Genomic DNA, 20,274 nt, shown 5'->3' on the forward strand with positions numbered 1-20,274 from the left:
AAAAAGGATAGGCGTCCCCATCGACTTCTCGCACAAAGAATCCACTTTGTGTATGAGCCCCAGTAATAAAAGTTTATGAAATCCACCGTAAAGCCTCACGGAATCCACCGTTGCACGAAATCCACCGTGTAATATGCCTCCTGGCATCATACCCCCAAGGTGGGATAACAATTGACCTCAATTGCTATTAGCTCAATGTGGAGCTAACAGAGTGGGGAAAGCATTTAAGTCTTTAGCGTGCATCCATTAGGCCTCTTCAATAGGATGGTTTTTAAACTTGACCAAATATGTAGAATATCTACGGCCAGTTCTAGTGGTCATAAAGTCAGTATCTATAATAGCTTCAGGCTCAAGGATTTCAGTCTCTTCATCTAGCAAAGGTGGGTGTTCATAGACAGGGTGTACAGGTAATTGGCATCTAAAAGGTCGTAATAAACTAATGTGAAAGGTGTTGTGAATTTTCCAATGTGGTGGTAGTTCTAGTTTAAATGCATTGTCATTGATTTTGTCTATGATCTTGAATGGTCCATAGAATCTAGGTGCTAATTTCACAATTGGGTATTTATCTACATTTTGTAATCTATGTTTTTCTATACGCAACCAAACATAGTCATCAACTTTAAAATTCATGGCATGTCCTTTCTTATTTGCTTGCTTTGTATATGATTGATGGGCTTTGGCAATCATATCTTTAACTTCATCAAAGATAGTAGCGTGCATGTTAACAATATCATCAGCAGTTTGAATTTTATTTGATAGTAATGCAACAGGTGTAGGCAATCTATAACCATAAATAACTTCAAATGGTCCTTTCTTTGTAGCTATGTGTGGTGTATTGTTATATGCAAACTGAAGTAAATGTAGATATGTATCCCATGTGTGTGGTTTTGAAATAGTGTAAGCACGTAAAAGATCTAAAATAGTACTGTTAGTAGCTTCTGTTTGACCATTAGTTTTAGGATGAAATGCAGATGAAAAATCAATCTTTGTTCCTAAGTTAGCAAACAAAGTAATCCAAAAATTATTACAGAATCTAGAATCACGATCAGAAATAATAACTTTTGGTAAACCATGATTAGTAAACACGGTTTTCAAAAACAATTAAGTTGCTTGGGATGCAGTTAAAGTTTTCTTGCATGGAATGAAATATTCTTGTTTGCTAAACCTGTCGACAACAATCCAAATCATATCATGATTATCTTTAGTGTTAGGTAAACCAGTAATAAAATCCATAGAAATCTATTCCCATGGTCGTGATGGAATAGATAATGGCATTAGTAAACCATATTGTTTACCATGATGTCTTTTAACTCGTTGACACACTAAATATTCAGATACAAAGTTAGATACATCAGTGTCCATATGTGGCCAATAAAAATCTTCAATCAATGTACACAAAGTAGATATAATACCTCTATGACCTTGATATGGAGGACAATGAATCTCATTCAAAACAAAAGATCTAAATGGAAGTGTAACACATAATCTCTTTTCATAAAACATGAATTCATTATTGTAAGACAGTGAATCAATAGGAATCCAATTATTTGCAACTAATTTATTCCAATCAGCTTGAAAAGTAATATCCTGATGATAAGTATCTTTCATAGGAATAAGGGAATCAAATGATATCACAGAAATATTATGAATTGTCGGTCTTCTACTTAAAGCGTCGTCTACTACATTCTCTTTTCCTGGTTGATATTGTATAAGCGGATGAAAACTTTGAATGAAAGCTGCCCATTTAATACATCGGTCAGATATTTGAAGTTGACTAAGGAGATGCCTAATGCTTTGTTGGTCAGTTTTAATCATAAATTCAGAACCCATTAAGTAATGTTTCCATTGACGTAAGGCTTTTATCATATGTAGAGTATTTAAGTTCAGATGGTTTCAATTTACAACTACTGTAGGCTATAGGATGATTATATTGCATAAGTACGGCTCCTATTCTAGATCCACTAGCATCAGTAACTACTAAAAAGCATGGTCTATTGAAATCAGGTAGTTGTAATACAGGAGCATGGGTTAATGCATATTTCAATAAATCAAAATATTTTTGTTGATTATCAGTCCAATTATACACAATTCCTTTCTTTAAAAGTTTAGTCAAAGGTAAGGCAAGTAATGAGAAATTTCGCACAAACTTTCTGTAGAAACTAGCAAGACCTAGAAAAGAACGTAACTCATGCATGCATTTTTGGGTATGGGCCAATTTAAAATTGCTTCTATCTTTTTAGGGTCAACCTTAATACCTTCTGATGAAACAATATGACCTAGATATTCAATTTATGTTTGGAAGAATTCACTCTTTTCTGGATTAGCATACAATTGATTATCTTTTAACAACTTGAAAACTAAAGACAGATGTTCATAATGCTCATGCTCATTTTTACTGAATACCAATATATCATCAAAGAATACTATAACACAATGCTGATATTTCAAGAATATGTGATTCATCATTCGACTAAATGTAGCAGGTGCATTAGTTAGACCAAAAGGCATCACTAGAAATTCATAATGTCCAAATTGTGTTCTAAATGCAGTTTTGAATATTTCAGATTTATCCAATCTCACTTGATGATAACCAGATTTAAGATCTATCTTACTAAATATGACAGAACCTTGTAATTTATCCATAAGATCATCTATCCTAGGAATTGGATATCTATTCTTAACAGTAATTTTATTCAGGGCACGATAATCAATGCACATACGATAAGTATTATTATTCTTCTTTACTAATAAAACAGGTGCACCAAATGGAGAACTACTAGGTCTAATTAATCCTCTGTTTAACAATTCCTCTACTTGATTTTGAATTTATTTATGTTCAATTTGGTTATGCCTATATGGTGCTTTACATGGTGGTTGTGTACCAGGAATTAAATCTATTATGTGATCTTCAGGTCGTGAAGGTGTAGTCCAGGTGGTAAATTATCAGCAAAACAATCTTTAAATTGAGCAAGAAATTGTGTATGCCTAGGATGCATATGTTTTTATTTAGCTTGAAGTTCATTTACCCATATTAAACAAGATTTGCTACTTTTACGTAATGCACATTTAGCTTGAGTATGAGTAAGCAATGGAAAATTATTGGAGACGTGCATACGATTCAATGTGATTTGTTTTCCTTGAAAATAAATTTTAATTGAATGCGTGGAATAATCTATGTCAGGGTTATACTGATGACGCCAAGGCATACCTAAGATAATATCACTAGACTGCAAAGGTACAACTAGAAAATTCCTTCGTTCAGTATATTCACCAATTTTAATTTCTAAGTTATGCACCTCTTGTGTTCCATTATATCTCGTGCCTAGGAATGTTGCTTTAATGCGATAATTTGTAGAAAAAGTTTGTAATTTCAATTCTTTCACTAAGTTTGCAGAAATAAAATCATGTGTGCTACCATCATCATGCAAAATAATCTTTTCTTTACCATGCACAAAACATTTCATTGTCAACAAAGAATGTGGAGTTGGTATACCTGACAAAGTATCCGAAGTAGTACCAATGTCGTCATCATCTTCCGTAAAATCAGGCATTTCCTCACGTTCTTCTTCTTCGATTGCTCCAAGATAATTGATATGGATAGGTGGCTTTTTCGATTGACAATTGGCTGCTAGATGTCTAGGTTGATGGCATTTGTAACAAACTATGGATTTGGCTTTAGATACATTGTTGGCGATGGCAGGAAGTTTAGGAATATTGGGATTTGGCTGTGAGGATGGCTTAGGGTTTGGATTGATATTTGATGGCAAAGCAGGTGGTCGTGTCCAAGACTTACGGAATGTAGATGGAAGAAAACAACTTTGATTCAATCTTCTAAAATTTGAATTGAATTGCTTGGAACCATAGTTACCATTAGCTTGAAATTGTTGTGGACGCTTGTCTCTTCCTCGAATCTTGTCTTCAGTGTCATGAGCCAAGGAAATTGCATCTTCAAGGGTTGTTGGCTTGAACATATTAACTTCAGCATAGTAATGTCCAAGTAAGCCAGACATAAACTTGCGTTTGTGAGTCGCTTCAGGTACATCTTCGAGCATGCATAGTTGCAGTAGGGCATTCCAAAAACATTCAGTGTATTGGGAAATAGGTTCACGTTCTCTTTGGTGAAGAAGATCCCATTGCTTTATGGCTTTTTCATGGAATTGAGGAGGAAGGAAATTCTACAAAAACTTCTTTTGGAAAATCTCCCAGGTAGTGGGACAATCAATGCTCTTGTGAACCACGGTCCACCATAGAGATGCTCGATCGACTAAATGATTAGTGACACATTTAATTTTGTCTTTCTTAGTGTATATCTCTTCATGAAAGTAATCATCAAACTGACTGATAAATGCAAGTACAGTCTTTCCATCTTGAGATCCATTGAAAGTACGAAATTTGAAGTTTCTTTTACTTATCTTTGTTTCTTTGCAGATGGATTGAGCTTCAAGCATCGCATCAATGGTACGCCGTATAAGATCTTCGGGTTGCGGTCCATCTTTGTCGGTGGTAGGTCATTGTAGATTGGCCAATTGAACTTGCAAAGCTTGTCGGGCTCTTCATTCTTCATCAAGTTGCATCATAATTAAATCCAATTTTTGTTCCATCGTTGGTTCGGGAAGATCACCTTCACCCATTAAATCGTCCATATTTTGTTCCATCATCCTGTAAAAATTCAAAAGACCTCACACTCTCGAAATCTGATTAGTGGGATGAGCGTAGCTCAAAGTCGAGTATACAAGGCTTATATATTTTGTTTGGCTTTTACAGTCTTTCTCTTTTGCAATTGCGGGATTTGTTGTCTTCGTAGAAGTTGCGTATAAACTGCGTATGACCTTCTGCGTTTGTTGAAACTGGTTTAGCAAGTCTGCAAATAGGAACATGGTCTTCCAGAGAGCAATTCTGTGATTCTGTGCTTCTGCGTGTGAACAGTCTTTATGGGAGTAATTGAGATAAGTCTGTTTTGATTTCTGTGGACTTGCAGGACTTGCAGAAGTAATAGAACTTGCAGAACTTAGTAGACTTGAGAATTTGAAAGCTTATGTGATTAAGCTTATGAAATCACTGATCACGAATTCGATTTTGGAGGGGGGCCGTTTTTTCACGTCGTCGTTGCTGACGTCGACATGCCACTGTACTAATTCGTCGAATTCGTTGAAGTAAGCTTTATAAAGCTTACTAAGCTTTAACTTAAGCTTTTGAACTTTTTTGAGATATGGAAGAAGAGTTTACTGTCTGTTGAAAAATGACTTGTAGAAGGAGCCTTCATTGTGGTCCTCCGCCTCCTCACGTCGGTCCTTCGTGATCAGAGGATGCAGATAGAGGTTCTTGACCACCAGGAATTCACCTGTATCGACCGTTTGCAATGAAACTGACTGTAGAGCTCGATCGTTCCAGGAGCTCCGCCTTCGCGCAAGATGGTAAGCAATTAGAAGCTCTCGATCTAAGCTTCGCTCTGATACCACTAGTGCACAGATCGGATGCCGTAAGTGCGCATAGTGAGCGTCAAAAGGTCCCCAAGAACAAAAGAACTCTACTTTTTGCACACAAATCAATGTAGAAAGCTTGCACGACATGAACAAGAGACCAATTGGGTGCAATCTCCCCCCATGCCTTGTATGAGCACTCCACAAAGCATGTATTTTATGTATTAATCATCTTCAAGCTCAAATAATAGTCCAAATTACAAAATAGCACGCTTTTGGCTTTTGAGTTTGCTTTTGTGCCAAATAGAAATAAAGCTAATGTGCGCCCAAGAAGTCAGGCGTACCCAAATACAATATCCAAATACAAATATCTAAATCGTGCGCCCATGCGCATACAAAAACAAACGCCTTGATAAATAAGCGCGACAAAATATAGGCGCCATGCCTAAGGTATACGCCCATCAAAATATTGACGATAAATTTGAATACATGCTATCCTCCAATGCTTTCCACCGCCACTGCTGCTATCTCTACATATCAACTGAAGCATTCACAATCGTTAGTAAAATAATACAATTAAACCGACAAAAGTGAATACCTAGCAATCTTTAGCTACGTAAATAAATAAATTGGTTAGAAATCAATCCTAACCTTAATTTATCACGATTGAGCACTCTAAACTCATAAACGTTTATTAATTTAAATATGTATTTTGCGGAATCACCCGCTATGGAATCACCCATGTACACACTAAATTAACAAAATGCCCGAAAAGGATAGGCGTCCCCATCGACTTCTCACACAAAGACTCCACTTTGTGTATGAGCCCCGGTAATAAAAGTTTACGGAATCCACCGTGTAATATGCCTCCTGGTAGAAAAAGAGTACATAACCTTATTATGAATGTAACAATGTGTTGACATGTACAATCTATATGTGACAATGTGTTGACAAAGAAGGGGGGTATTATGAGAGTTTTTTAAAAACTTCTAAATTTTCATCATAATTATTTCAATGAACAAATGTTATGTGACCACAATAAGATATTTCCAATGTAAATTTTAATTAGAGGTACCATGAAAAATTTGACAAATAATAACACTTCAAAACATCAATATCTAGAGGATCTATAACACTTATAAGGACTATTTGATTAATGTTGAGCTAGAATTTAGGGTTCCTTGTAAATATAATAGTAAGTAACACTCCAATAACATACTTCCATAGGACCTCTAACACCTACAAGGTTATGAAAAAAATAAAATTGAACGACTTATGTTAATTTTATCATTAAAAATAAAACATTTTATAATTAAAACTACAAATGTATAAATAGATTTCATCTAGGTAGTACTTAGAAATAGTATTTCTAGGCCTAAGTAAGTGAAGGGTCTAGCTTACCTGCATCCACACAAAATACCTCTTTATTATTTGAGGTATATATTGATGCCTCCAAAATTGCAATTACAACAGTATTATGCTAGCTCGATGAGCATAGCATAGACTTTCCAATTACTCAACATTTCACTAATGTTGAAATGAACTACTCTACCACTGAAAGGGAGGGCATAGCAATGGTTTATGCTATGAAAGAGTTTCAATATTATCTCCCTACTATACCTTTTACATTCTTTCAAGCATTATAAGCCTTGTGCCATGGGGTGCATCATTAGATGGCTCTTGCTTTTGTTGGACTTTAAAGGAAAATAATACTTCATTGTTGATCAATTATCATGAGGGACTAGTGGCAAAAGGCCATAGGGCTTGATGATCAACTTCTTGATACTCATCTTTTTAACTAGAAAACTCAGCTCTATAAGGTCAATCCCACATCTCATTGGGCCGACAACATTGTCTAGATTCTTGAGCAAGGTCTTCTTGAATGACCAATTGAGAAAGCTAGACTAACACATCTTCTAGTCATCAAGGCTTGACTCTACCAATTGATTCATTGGCCAATTCTATTGCCTAGGGTAGGATAATCTTCTTCGACAGTGTGTTTATGAGCATGGAACTGAGGATTGTTACAAGAGGCAAGCAGTGGCATTGCTAGAGGACACTTTGATATGCGAATGCTACAATGAGTAAAGTGTTTCAATCCCAATTGTGGTGGCCCACTCTCTTTAAGGATGTGGCCAAACTTTTGAAGCATTATGTGATGAGTACCAAAGAATGAAGTTACCCATAGAAGGATAAGATGAAACTCGCACCAATGATTTCCTACCAACTGTTTGCTTGGGACTCATTCGCTTAGCTGCAAAATACTCACAAGCTTGACACATCACCATAGCCATGGATTACATGACTATTTAAATTATTGAGGCGAGGGTAACCCATCAGATGATACACAAATCACTATGCAATTTCTTTGGGAGAAGTCATTTCATGTTTTATGTGGCCCCATCAAAATCATCAATGATCAAGGGACACACTTTCTTGATGAAGTGATTGAGCACTTAGCTATCTATATTTTGGTCATCCATAGGAAGTCTAGTCCTTATTATCCCCAAGTGAATGGTGAGGTAGAAGGCACAAACAAAGTTCTTATCACTGTCTTGACCAAGATATCTTAGCATTATGTTCAGACTGAGATCATAAGCTCATGGCACCACTATAGGCCTATCGGATAGCTTATGAGATGGCACCCCATTCTAACTTACCTATGGCACATATGCCATTATGACTATTGAGCTCTTAGCCCCTAGCCTATGTATTCCTAACCAAGAATGGTGGAAAGACACTAAACCATGGCCATATCACCTACAAGAACTCGAGCACTTGGCTGAAACACATCTACTAGCTACTCATACTATTGTACTTGCTAGAAAGGCCAAACAAAAGGCTTTTTACAAGCATTTCAAGCAAGGATCCTTGGACGAGGGGGATCTTGTGTTACTCTAATTAATTAAAGGCCATAAGCAAAAGTGGAAACTCCAAAGCCTCAGATATTTTTGCATTTATGTAATCATCATGATAGGAAATGTTGAGTTAGAAACCCTAGATGGCTCTTAACAACAATAGAATATAGAAATACTATCTAGTTGGACACCCTTCCCATTGGCCTATTACAATAGGGCCCTATTACATAGAATGTACATTTTGTGAATAGTTTGAGAAACAGCAACAACACACTTGTGCACCACACTTTTGACCAAATCAAATGGACTGAGTCATAATCCGAGCTGTTACCATTAGTAGTTTAGAAATGCAAGATGAGCCCCTTATTCCAATAGCTTATGTTTACAATAACTAAGTCAGTCATGGCAAGAGCACTTATTGATGGGGGGGTCACAATATAATGCACTTCCCTACTACTATAAATAAAACCTAGGCTAGCCACTACAGCTTTGGGCCAGGGATGCAAAGTTGAATCCATACTATAGAGGAGGATAACCTTTCTCTTTGTTGTGCAAGTATAAATTGATAGTCACCATTGAGAATGAAAGAATCCTACTCCTCTTTTATGTTCTTATTGCAAACTCTTAGGGAAGTGGCACTAAGATTCCTTCGCAAAATGAATGTTCAAGTTCTTGACTAATTGCAATGTTAACTATGTTGATAATCCATCCATCTATAGTTAGTAGATGCACAAGCAATCACAATCTTTAGTTCCAAAGATGTGTGATTTGAGCCTACACAGATCAACCCAACATCTTAGTTTGACCAAACATTGAAAAAAAATAGTTATCACTTAGCCCTTAAATGACCAAGCCCATAAGAAATCACTTGTTAGCTCCACCACCACTCGCCGGTAGAAGTGGAAACACAAAACATGTCAACTCCACCACACAATAGAATTGGAAACCCAAATCCTCCTCATGAAACTTTTGGCATCATGCACTAGGAAAACACAAGCAAAAAACACACTCATCAACAACACTAGTCCCTTAATGACCCGTGCATAATAACTTGATGGGTCCCAAAGGACCTTCTCAGAGCAAAAGGGCATTATGAAGCCTACCACAAACTCTAATTGCCAAAATTATCCACGGTTACATGCATTGCCACTATCCATATACCAATAGCCATAACAGCTCTGATGACATCTCGTAAGCCAAACAAACAAGTTGCTTGTACCATGGTTCTACTAAGAAAAATGACGTTTACGTATGCCTACCACTCTACTCACCACTTCATCTCCACCTACCGATTCCCTAGTCTCACCACAATGTCTCAATCCTCTAACTAGATACCATTGTCATTGGCACAAGCTCATTTATCACCAACTTACCCCCATAAAGAATATCCTTTTCAACCTATAAAATTTTCCCCCATATAGAATAAGTGAATATCAACCCTCTTTGCTAGCCATACTAAAGAAGCCCTATCAATGCTAGTCAATCTATAAAATGGCCTAAGACATCCCTCCAAGTAGAAAATTCATTGTTAGAATGCTTTTGGTAGCTTGATTCCACATTTGGTACCTTTGCCAGATTATTTACTATGATAAACCTTGAATTAGCCAACACCAATATGATCATGCTTACTTCCCAATGGCATCCCATTTGGGAGGATCAATAACATTTGTTTTGCAAAAGCATCTCCATATAAGACCAATTGGCTCAAGAGATTCCAAAGCAACAATTGCAAGCCTTTTGAATACTTCCCTCATTTATAGAGACAACACTTCTTAAGGGTCTTTCCATTGTCTATAAGCTATATCATTTTTGCAACATGACAACACGCTTTTTCAAAATATGGTATACCATTGACTTTGAAGTCACCACTATAGGAAACAAGATTTTTACCATGGTTGGACAATGCAAAATTGTCAATCTTTGAAAAGAAAGGTGAAGAGAAGAGGGAGAAAACCCCAACCATAGTGATGACAAAAGCAATAATAAGAACTACATAGGGAAGACGAAGAAGTGAGCTCATCCTTGAAGGACTTTGACAAAGGAGATATAGAATAGGAGTGACTGATCATCAAAGATGCTAAAAATAGGTCAAAGGAGTGGAGAAAGCTAGAAGCCAAAATGAAAAAATCACAAGAAGAGTATAAAAGGGCTATTAGAGCATCAGTAGAAGAGTCCATGAATAGCAAAGACCAATCCATTGCATAGCAAGTAGTAAATCTTATAGCCCAAAAATGAGAAAGTAGCTCTAGTAAGGGAAAGGAGAAGGTGTGATAGAGGAAGCAACAACTAACTCTGCAACCCTCCATGAGCTAATATCATAGATAGGGACCATGTAGGCATAAAATAGTGAGTTTCCAAAAGCAAGACCCATACTTGAAGTCGCCACAACTAATCTAGAATAGAGCTCTTGCCCAATAGATACCATGAAGAACGCACAAGAGTCTTTGAAGGCGTGGAGTGAAACCACAAAGAGTAGGAGCCCTTGAGCAAATGTGCAAAGAAAGGAAGAAAAAGCAAATGCACTCAAGGCCAACTAGGAGCTCTAGGGTAGGTTATAAAGGACACAAGATGAATATAGAATGCTTCTTGATAGAATTTGAAAAGTAGGTTGAGAAGTTCCAAGCTCAACTATAGGAACACAATCAAGTGGCAATGAGGGAGCTTCAAGAAAAGCAAGAACGGACATTTTGAAACTAACTAAAGGAGCACAAATTTGTGCTCTTATGGATCTCCAAAACTAGCTAAAGGAGCATGACACTACACTGATGGACTTTAAAGGAAAACAAGTTCAAGAGGTTTAGACTCAAGTGAAGAAACATGATTTAGTGCTTAAAAAGCTCCAAGATTAGCTTAAAGAATAGTTTGTGGTCCTTTTAGCTAGTCATGGCTATTTTTACATGAAATAAAACCTTATTATTGATGAAAAAATAAGTTGAACATGGAATGCCAACTATTAAATACAATTTGTATCGAATGGAGCTGACTCTCACAAAGATAATGACAAAGAGCGTTACAAAAATTTACTCTCTTTTCCAAAATTTTGTGACCCTCTTTCTCTATCTTCTTCTTACAATTAATATTATACCCCTCCTAGATGAGTACCAATGCCATGGCACTTTCACAAATGTATGGTGATAATATTGGTGAAAGGCTCTAAGACATTTGATGGGGGAAATGGTAGGGGTGGATGGTGTGGTGTGCCAGAAGGGATGCAAATGGTGAGGTAATGGGATTGAGAGACTCAAAGCATGCTAGGTTATCTTTGAGATACCATTAAGGAGCAAGACTTGTCACTTACAGTCTACATAGTAGAAACAATCAAGCTAAGCATGTAGCTAATAGAAAGCAGCAATGTGAGCTCACAATGCTAAAATCGAAGGGACCTAGGAGAAAGCAAAGATAGATCTACATGAGAGATAACATCTAGAGCATCAATACATGCCAATGGAGTGCCTTATATGTAGGTCTACTAGAGATCATTCTCGCAATCTTGTTAGGATTTGTGAGTATTGTAGAAAATGATACACAGACGCTTTGTGAGACCACATTGATGAAGCTCTCCAATGACCTACGAATTGCCTTGTATAATGAAAGCCAACATGGAGTCCAGTTGGAGGCTTGCAAACTAGTCATGGTGAAATAGCAAGAGCTATTCAAGAAAGCTGTGATGTGGATCTGTATGCCTTAATTTGAAAATCTAAAAGAACTTAAATCCCAAGTGAGGACTTAATTCGACAATCAAGGCAAAAAGGCTATGAGGAGTATGAACTCAAGACAACATGTCTATTGTAACCTAAAACATCATAATCAATCTCTCCCATTGCCTTAATCAAATATCATAAGACACCCCATGGATCTACCAGATTTTGACACAAGGGAGTTAGAAGAGAACCCAATAGATGAAGCAGAAGTTCCAAAGCAGAAGGTGGTCTACACAATCATGATCCAAATCTTACTAGTTGGAGCCATAGAGAATAGTAGAGAATCTCATTTTCCCTATGCTCTTGCCATAAGAAGAGGAAGAAAACCTAGAGGAGATAGTGCCAAAATACTAGGTGAAGTAGGAGACCACCCTTGCTATGAAGTTTGATTTCAAGAAAAATGAAGAGACTAGATTTAGGAAGGCACTCCCATTATGCATTGTACACCCACTCATATGAATAGTTGAAAACATTGCTACAAAGTGGTTAGACCCTTTAGATATGGAAGAAGATGAAAAATCATGCACATTTCAAATAAATAGGAGGAGATACTTGAAACTAAAGCCAAGGAAGTATGGCCACGACTACTCGAATGGCATTATGGAAGGAAATAAGATGGCATGGGAAGTCTTCACTTACTCCCAGAAGGAAGAGTGGGTAGATCTACTTTTCTATCTCTGCCCAAGAAGGCATGGCCAAGAGTATTAGGAAAAAAAACATGGTAGGTATAATTTTTCAAAATCTAGTCCCTTCCTTTGTACATTTCATAAGAGAATTCACTAATTGGCAGCCACTGCAACTATCTCTCCCTCCTCATTAGGCCCCTTCAATAACTAGTAACCCCTAATGAAGATGGGCTACCTCTACTCGTTTTTGACATCAATGCTGGAATTCATTGAGTGATAATGGTTCACCTTCACCTCCCCACTCTATTATTATCAACCAATTATATTGCCCAATTATTAATTACTAGAAGACATGGTGGATAGTAGGTTTTCCATGTGCACACATCCTTTTTACATAGAGGCATCACTATAGCTATGAGAGTACATCAAGGATTATCTTCTCAACAAGGGTTGTTTGAAGTATACACTTAGGCCATTTCTTGAGTAATCTATTTCCTCTCTTATATATTGTCATTTGTTTTGTATTTATTTATTCAAAAGAAAGAAAAGGAAAAGAAAATGATAAAGACAAAGAAAAGAAAAGAAAAATAGAAAAACACATGCATATTCGTTGCACCTAGGGCAATACCCTAGCCCCTCCCCTACATCATAACCTCAAGGCTCCTCAAGGGTAAGACATCCTAGGCTTGTATGGATGACTTGTCACATTAAGTATAGCATCGCGCCATATTCTTTCACCAACTAGGTCCTCCTCAAGTGTGGGACAATGTTCCAAGTTTACTTGGAATTTTACCCATCTCCCAATTGCACATGCACAAGTACACAATCGCTACATGAATAGATAGACACACCCCTTAGGAAGAGCACAAATTATAAATGAGTATAAGAGAGCTAACAAATCAACATTAATAGCTTGCACCTATCATGACTCCTTCAGTGTCAATTATTGCCTCTTCCTGCCTCTTCAAGCTAATCTAGCACACTTTGAGTCTCTCAGTCCCTTTTACCTCACAACCCACATCTCTTTTGCCACACCACACATCCACCCTTTCCATTTCCCTCATCTAACATCCTAGAGTCTTTTACCAATAGTAGCATCATATTTTGGGCAAAAGTGCCATGGGACTTTTAGTTCATCTAGGAGAGGAGATAAACCTTAAAGATAAAGAAAAATACCTATGAATTTTTGAAAAAAACCACTGAGCTTCCTCTTGTGAAAATTATACTTAACAGTTAGCATACCACATCCACTTTATTTTTTAATCACAAGACGAGAGTTTGATTGCATGCAAACAAAGCCATCACGGTTGAAAGAAAAGGGGTAGGAAGGCCAAAAGAGATGGAAAAAACCTAACCCTAATTTTTTAATATTTAAAGGATGAGAAAGAATAGAACACGCTATCCATGCATGTGCAAGCTTTGAGTTATTAGCATTTTGCTTTTCACTTGTGTATGAGAGAGAGAGAGAGAGAGAGAGAGAGAGAGAGAGAGAGAGAGAGAGAGAGAGAGAGAGAGAGAGAGAGAGAGAAAATTTGAGAAAAATAGTCATTTTTGTAACACTTAGTGCTATTATTAATATGAGATCTCAGCTCTCTCCTTTGCAAATTATACTTAGTTAACTAGTAGCCCACATCCAAATTATTTTTTTCAAGACTAGAGTTTGATTGCATGTAACCAAAGTCATGACCACTAAAAGGACCACAAAAGGAGAAAGATATCAAAATGGGATGGGAAATCCCTAACCCTATTTTTCTTGTATGTAAAGGTTGAGAAATAATAGAACAATATACTTATATGTTTGCAAATTTTGCATTCTTACCTTTTTTATTTTCACTTGAGAGAGAGAGAGAGAGAGAGAGAGAGAGAGAGAGAGAGAGAGAGAGAGAGAGAGAGAGAGAGAGAGAGAGAGAGAGAGAGAGAGAGAGAGAGAGAGAGAGAGAGAGAGAGAGAGAGAGAGAGAGAGAGAGAGTGTGTGTGTGTGTGTGTGTGTGTGTGTGTGTGTGCATATGAGTGAGGGACCATGCAGGTGAAGCCTCTCATGCATTTCATGCTGAAGACTATTATATTATATACACCTATGTTTCAATCCTTCTTGGATAGGCCTTTCGGCAGCTACTCCTCTTTTCTCCACTTTTTTATCCAATTTTATAATCTTCGAACTAAGATCACGCAATCCCTTCACTAACTCATCCATTATATCCTCTTTTATAGATGGACTAGCAAGCATAACTAGTGGATCAACCACAGAAACAGTTGACTTTGCTACAATTTTTGGTGCTTTCATAAAGATAGCAAGTATAGTCCCAGATCCTAACCACAATTTTATTATTTCTCTTCTTATAATCATATTTCTAGCTCCAATTATATATACCCAATCAATTTTCCACCATGCCTCTAATGTCTCATCTTCCAAATGGTCAGTCAATTTCTTCTATAAGACAATATCTGTAGCTTTCAGAACAATGATATACCTTAAGATCAGAGTAGTTGCAAATGAAAATGTCTTGATATTCTTTCAACAAGTTAATCATTTGTTCTTTATCCTCAACATTCAGGTCCTTAATAATTCACAAAGGCTTAGATGACTCCCTAGCACTACAATGCTCACTTCTTTGACCTTGGCTATCTCTCAAAGGATTCATTAGATGTACCTTTGCATTTTGCACCAAGCAACACAACTACCCAATCACTCTTCTTGAACTTTATGAATCGTGGGGGAAGAAGGACTTGTGGTTTTTCAGACTTTAAATTTTTGACTTGTTGTTGTGAGTGATTTTTTAAAAGTATTTTCATTTTAAATGGGCTAGAATTTTGGTCTTAGACGTAATAGATTGGGTTGATTGGGAAATTTCTAGGTCAAAATTACTACTTTCTTTCACAACACAACCAGAACTTGTTGTGGTGTTCTTCGGGACTATAACTATGTCACCTTCGACTATGAACACCTCAAGGTCTGGACATTGATCATATAGCTAGTGCCCCATTTGTTTGTAGTCAAGTACCTTGAGGTATTCAAGCCTTTCAATTCTAAGTTTAGTCTCATGATACCCATGTTAATGAGGAAGCTCTCAGTCTGTTGAGAGGGTTTGAGGTCCATGTAGATCTGCTCAATGGTACGGCCATCAATGTCATAATCTATTGTGTCATAATTAGAATCATCATCGACCTAAACTAACCAGGAGTCCTCGAAGTCACTTACTTCCTCAGAATCTATGCCTTGCTCTTTCACCAAATCAACGAGGCGAAGTAGATGTTATGGAAATCAAATATGATGTAATGTAGTTTTGTCCATTGCCATGTGGGGTTGCTTAACAATTCTTTTAACACGAGTAGATTAGTATTTGCTTAATTATAAAACATGGCCTCCACTAGTTGAGGATCTTATTTAATGGAAGCATATCCATGGGGTAAAATAGCCCTAGATTGTTATAGCTGTTGAGTCAAGGACCATCATAAAGAGTAGCACTGAGATTAGTCTTTTGCAAGATTCTACCATGAGGATCTTTAAGTATTCATAGGTCAATTGATATTCTAACTCTTTAGTAAATGGTTGTTACAAGGTGGCAAGAATGCGCATCCAATTGTGTTAATCCTAGTGAGAGGGAATATATAGTTGGGAGGTTGAAGGGTTGTTAGAATCTCTAAATAAGAATGCAAAGATAGCATCTAAGTTAGCAAGTGAGATTTTCTAAGACTCCATCTCAATCCGGATTGCCTTCTTCCTATTTTCTAAAAAGATAACATTGCCGTAGTCTTGGATGAGACATGTGTTATGCATCCATGATCGGCCAAGCAATAGGTCATAATCAACTCCTTTCATGACAACAAAGTTAACTATGAACTATAACCCCATGATCTTGATTGACAAATTGCTTAAGACTCCCATTGCTCTAACTTTAAACACATCAACATGATTATATTAAAATGCACTAGTTCAATCGGCAAGTTTTCCCATGCTTGGAGTACATCTTGATTGACTATGGCCACACTAGCTCTAGTGCCAACAACGATTCCTTGTGGAATAGTATCCCCAAGGGTTTCCATGGTAAGAATAGCATGTTGCTTGGATCCTTCCAAAATGGGTTAATCCCTAAGTCACTTAGGGTTGGAGGTGCACTAAGACCAAATTGTGAAATGTGGTGAGATTTAGTAGGGTTTGTTCCTTCTACCTAATATTCCTTGCCAAATCAACAAATTATCCTTGAGTAGAGTTCCAAGTGGAAATGTAACTTTTGTAGACACAAGGGCTATAATGATGGTAGATTCAATGATCCCGTACATATATTGTGATCTACTTGTATCACAAACAAGGTAATGCTCTTGTTCTATGGGTTGATCATGCTAGTGGAGTGGGATCGTAGCCTAGTTGTTTGGAGTGTGGGTTGAGTGTTCAAACCCTGGGTTGCGACTGCACATATATTGATTCATGTCTAGAGATCCAGAGGTCACTTGTGTTAGTGCCAGAAGGCTTCTACATGCTACTACTAGTAGCTAGTCTATGGACTCCAAACCTTTTTGGAATTTTGCAGCATAAGTTTTGGTGCGGCCGAAAAATAGGTGCACAATTTGTACATTTGCCTCAAAAGTTTGCTTTAACGTGACGGCAGAAGCTCTTGACTTGATCCAAAGACGGCTTTATGGGGGAGACGTCTGAGCGGTGACGCAAGGGGTGGCGTGCGGATGGAAGCTTGGGAAAGCCTTGTGGTGCAAACTTGCAAGGGCTCAACAAGCTAGGCAAGGCGGATTCCTATAAGAAGTCAGCATGGCAGCCACAGGCCCTGTATCGGTGAGGGAGAGAGGGTGCCGCCGTAGTACGAGAGAGTCGTGAGATACTCCTAAAATAGAAAGATACTCCCCTCCCCCCCACCCTTTACTACCTAACGAACAACAGAAGGCCCGGTCAGGCACAAGGCTGCTATTCATAGAGGCGCGCGCGCAGTGCGCACACACACTCTCTATGCTCCTCTCCTGTCTTTCTGTCTTCTTTCTGTCTCTCTATGCTCCTGGACGACTACCTCCCCCTGCAACCCTTGGGCCACGGCTCTACCGGCATCGTCTTCCTCGCCCGCGGCAAGCGCTCTCGTCTCACACAGATCAGCCATCTGCAACAAGAACACCAAGGAAAAGATCGTCAAGAAGATCTACAGTCCCTGTCTTGCCGCGACCCCGGCAGCACCCCCGTCTTTGCCGTCAAGGCCTTCAGCAAGCGCAGCAATGATACCCTTCTCCGCTCCCATAACGAGGAGGCCATCCTCTCCAGGCTCGATCACCCTTTCCTCCCCACCCTCTACTCTGCTTTCGACCATGGTGAACACCGATTCCTTGTGCTCGACTTCTGCCCGGGCGGGGATCTCAACACCATCCGCCATTTTCAGCCCGAGAGAAAGTTCTCACCGGCTGCTATAAGGTGATTCATCAGTGTTCCTAACTAAGTGCTTCATTCTGAGACTAAATAATTAATCTGAGTGCCAAATTTGATTCTGGGAGATGGTGCATTATAAATGCTTCGTGTTGCCTTCGTAAATTGATTCTGGGGTGGTGCATTATAAATGCTTCGTGTTGCCTTCGTAAGGGTTCATTAAACAGTGCAAGGCAATCCTGACTGCAATTCTGCATCTGGGTGTTAAGATGGTTCACTTCTTCATCTGAATGTATCAACATGCACAGATTCACGGTCATCTCGGATGTCAAAGTGCGTCATTTCATGCTCAAGTTGCAGTATCATACCTTGAGCACGTCCTCTGACAAAAATGATGAGACAATGATGCACACTCGTAAATTCGGATGGCAAGCTTGAATGGAGTAGCTGTTATTGATCGTTATGGCATTGGTTTTGCAGGTTTTATGCGGCCGAAATTGTGCTTGCGCTGGAGCACCTGCACAGTAAGGGGGTGGTGTACCGGGATTTGAAGCCGGAGAACATTCTGCTGTCAGGGGAGGGCCACATAATGCTAACAGACTTCGACCGTTCCACAACATTGTCCCCGAAAAAGCCCAAACCCTACACAGAGGCAGACAGCAGCAGCACAGGCCATGATCAGGGGCTCAAGCGAGAGAAGGCAGGGACCGTAGGCTGCTTGCTGCACGCATGGTGGTCACACACAGGTGACTCTAAGGCAAAGATCATGCCTGCAGAGACGCCGTCGACGTCATCTGGCAGCACCATGCAGAGCCCCTCGCGACCAGACGCAAGGAGCCATAGCCATGCCCGCGGTGCAGATGAAGACGAAGACACACAGGAGCAGGAGGAGGAGGAGGATGGTGGTGAGGAGCGTTCCCACTCCTTCGTGGGGACGGAGGACTATGTCGCCCCCGAGGTCATCCTCGGCACCGGGCACGAGTACGCCGTCGACTGGTGGGCCCTCGGCGTCCTCCTTTATGAGATGGCCCAGGGCTGCACACCCTTTCGCGGGGCGACCACCTACGACACCTTTCGCAACATCGTGCACGAGGAGCCCCAATTTCTTGGCCCAGCCACCACACTTCGCGACCTCACCTGCCGCCTGCTCGCAAAAGATCCCGCCCGGCGCCTGGGCTTCGCATCGGGCGCCATCGAGGTCAGGGCCCATCCCTTCTTTTGCGGTGTCCAGTGGCACGCCCTCGCGCATGTGTCCCGACCGCCCTTCATTCCCTTTTGCATACCTCCCTTGGGGGAACCACCCTCCTCTTTCCAAGTGAAGAAGCACATTGCAGAGGTCGAGTTTGCACGCGCGGAAAGATATGCGTGGAGAAAAGTTGCTGAACAAAAAGAAAGGGCCAAAAGGAAGGCTGCCCGTGCTACCGCCCATAACAAGTAGTGCCATGGGATGCCCAAAAATGTTTCCTACCCTTTCTTTGGCCTTTTTCCCATTTTTGTTTATTTGGCCGTTTAGTTGAAATGGCTCTTAAGAGTTTCAATTTATTTACCTATCTTCATCAAGTCTAGTAACGTTCGTGTGCCAAGAACACTATAGCACATAGTAACTTTGCCATCCTCGAGTGTAAAAACACCATATAATTCGCTTCCATTGCACAACCACATCATCTATACAGCTGTAACATCTGTACAATTGCACAACCATAGCATGAATACATATTCTTTTTGCGCGTCCTCGAGCGTAAGTGGTCATATGTGTGCTCATTATTTTCTCTCTTTTTTGAATCTATCTCGCTATTTATTGTCAATCTCTTTCTCTCTCTCCACCCTTTTCACACCTCTCCTTTTTGTGAATTTTCTCACATATCTGTTACCTCTCTCTCTCACCTTCTCTCCTCTCTCTCCCTTTCCCTTTTTTATCTCTCTTCTCTCTACAACACCCATCACTTCCTCTCTCCCCTCTTTTCCACCTCTCCCTCTATCCCTTTGTTTATCCCTCTCCTTTATTTGCAGCCTCTCACACCACTTTTGCATCTCTTCCCTCTCTTTTTACTCTCCCTCTCCTATGCATGGACAAAAGGATAGACATGTACTTGTATTTAGGTGTATAGAGACTCATATATGTATACATTATCTCTTATTATGTATCAAACCTGTAAACTTTACCCATATTTGCTTTGCATGTTACAACTAGAAATAACATTGCACCTGACCACAAACAAAAGACATACGAAATGCATATTTTATATCCTTGAGTGTAAGAAATCACATGCTTACTTACTATCTTCTCTCTATGTTGAATCTTTTTGCCTC

At 39.1% G+C, this 20,274-nt stretch overlaps 1 protein-coding gene across 1 annotated transcript; it reads left to right on the forward strand.

The window, feature by feature from the left end:
• Positions 1-17,356: 17,356 nt before the first annotated feature.
• On the forward strand, positions 17,357-19,730 carry LOC148026995 (serine/threonine-protein kinase OXI1-like). The gene is made up of 2 exons (XM_087690554.1): positions 17,357-18,012; positions 18,445-19,730. Exons 1-2 carry the CDS (start codon positions 17,603-17,605, stop codon positions 19,400-19,402), a joined length of 1,368 nt encoding a protein of 455 aa, XP_087546680.1. The 5' UTR covers positions 17,357-17,602; the 3' UTR covers positions 19,403-19,730.
• Positions 19,731-20,274: the final 544 nt, after the last annotated feature.

The sequence above is a fragment of the Lygodium microphyllum genome, chromosome 13, assembly GCF_053477565.2.
Source record: "Lygodium microphyllum isolate KBCC chromosome 13, Lygodium_microphyllum_v1.1.10, whole genome shotgun sequence".
Taxonomy (NCBI): Eukaryota; Viridiplantae; Streptophyta; class Polypodiopsida; order Schizaeales; family Lygodiaceae; genus Lygodium; species Lygodium microphyllum.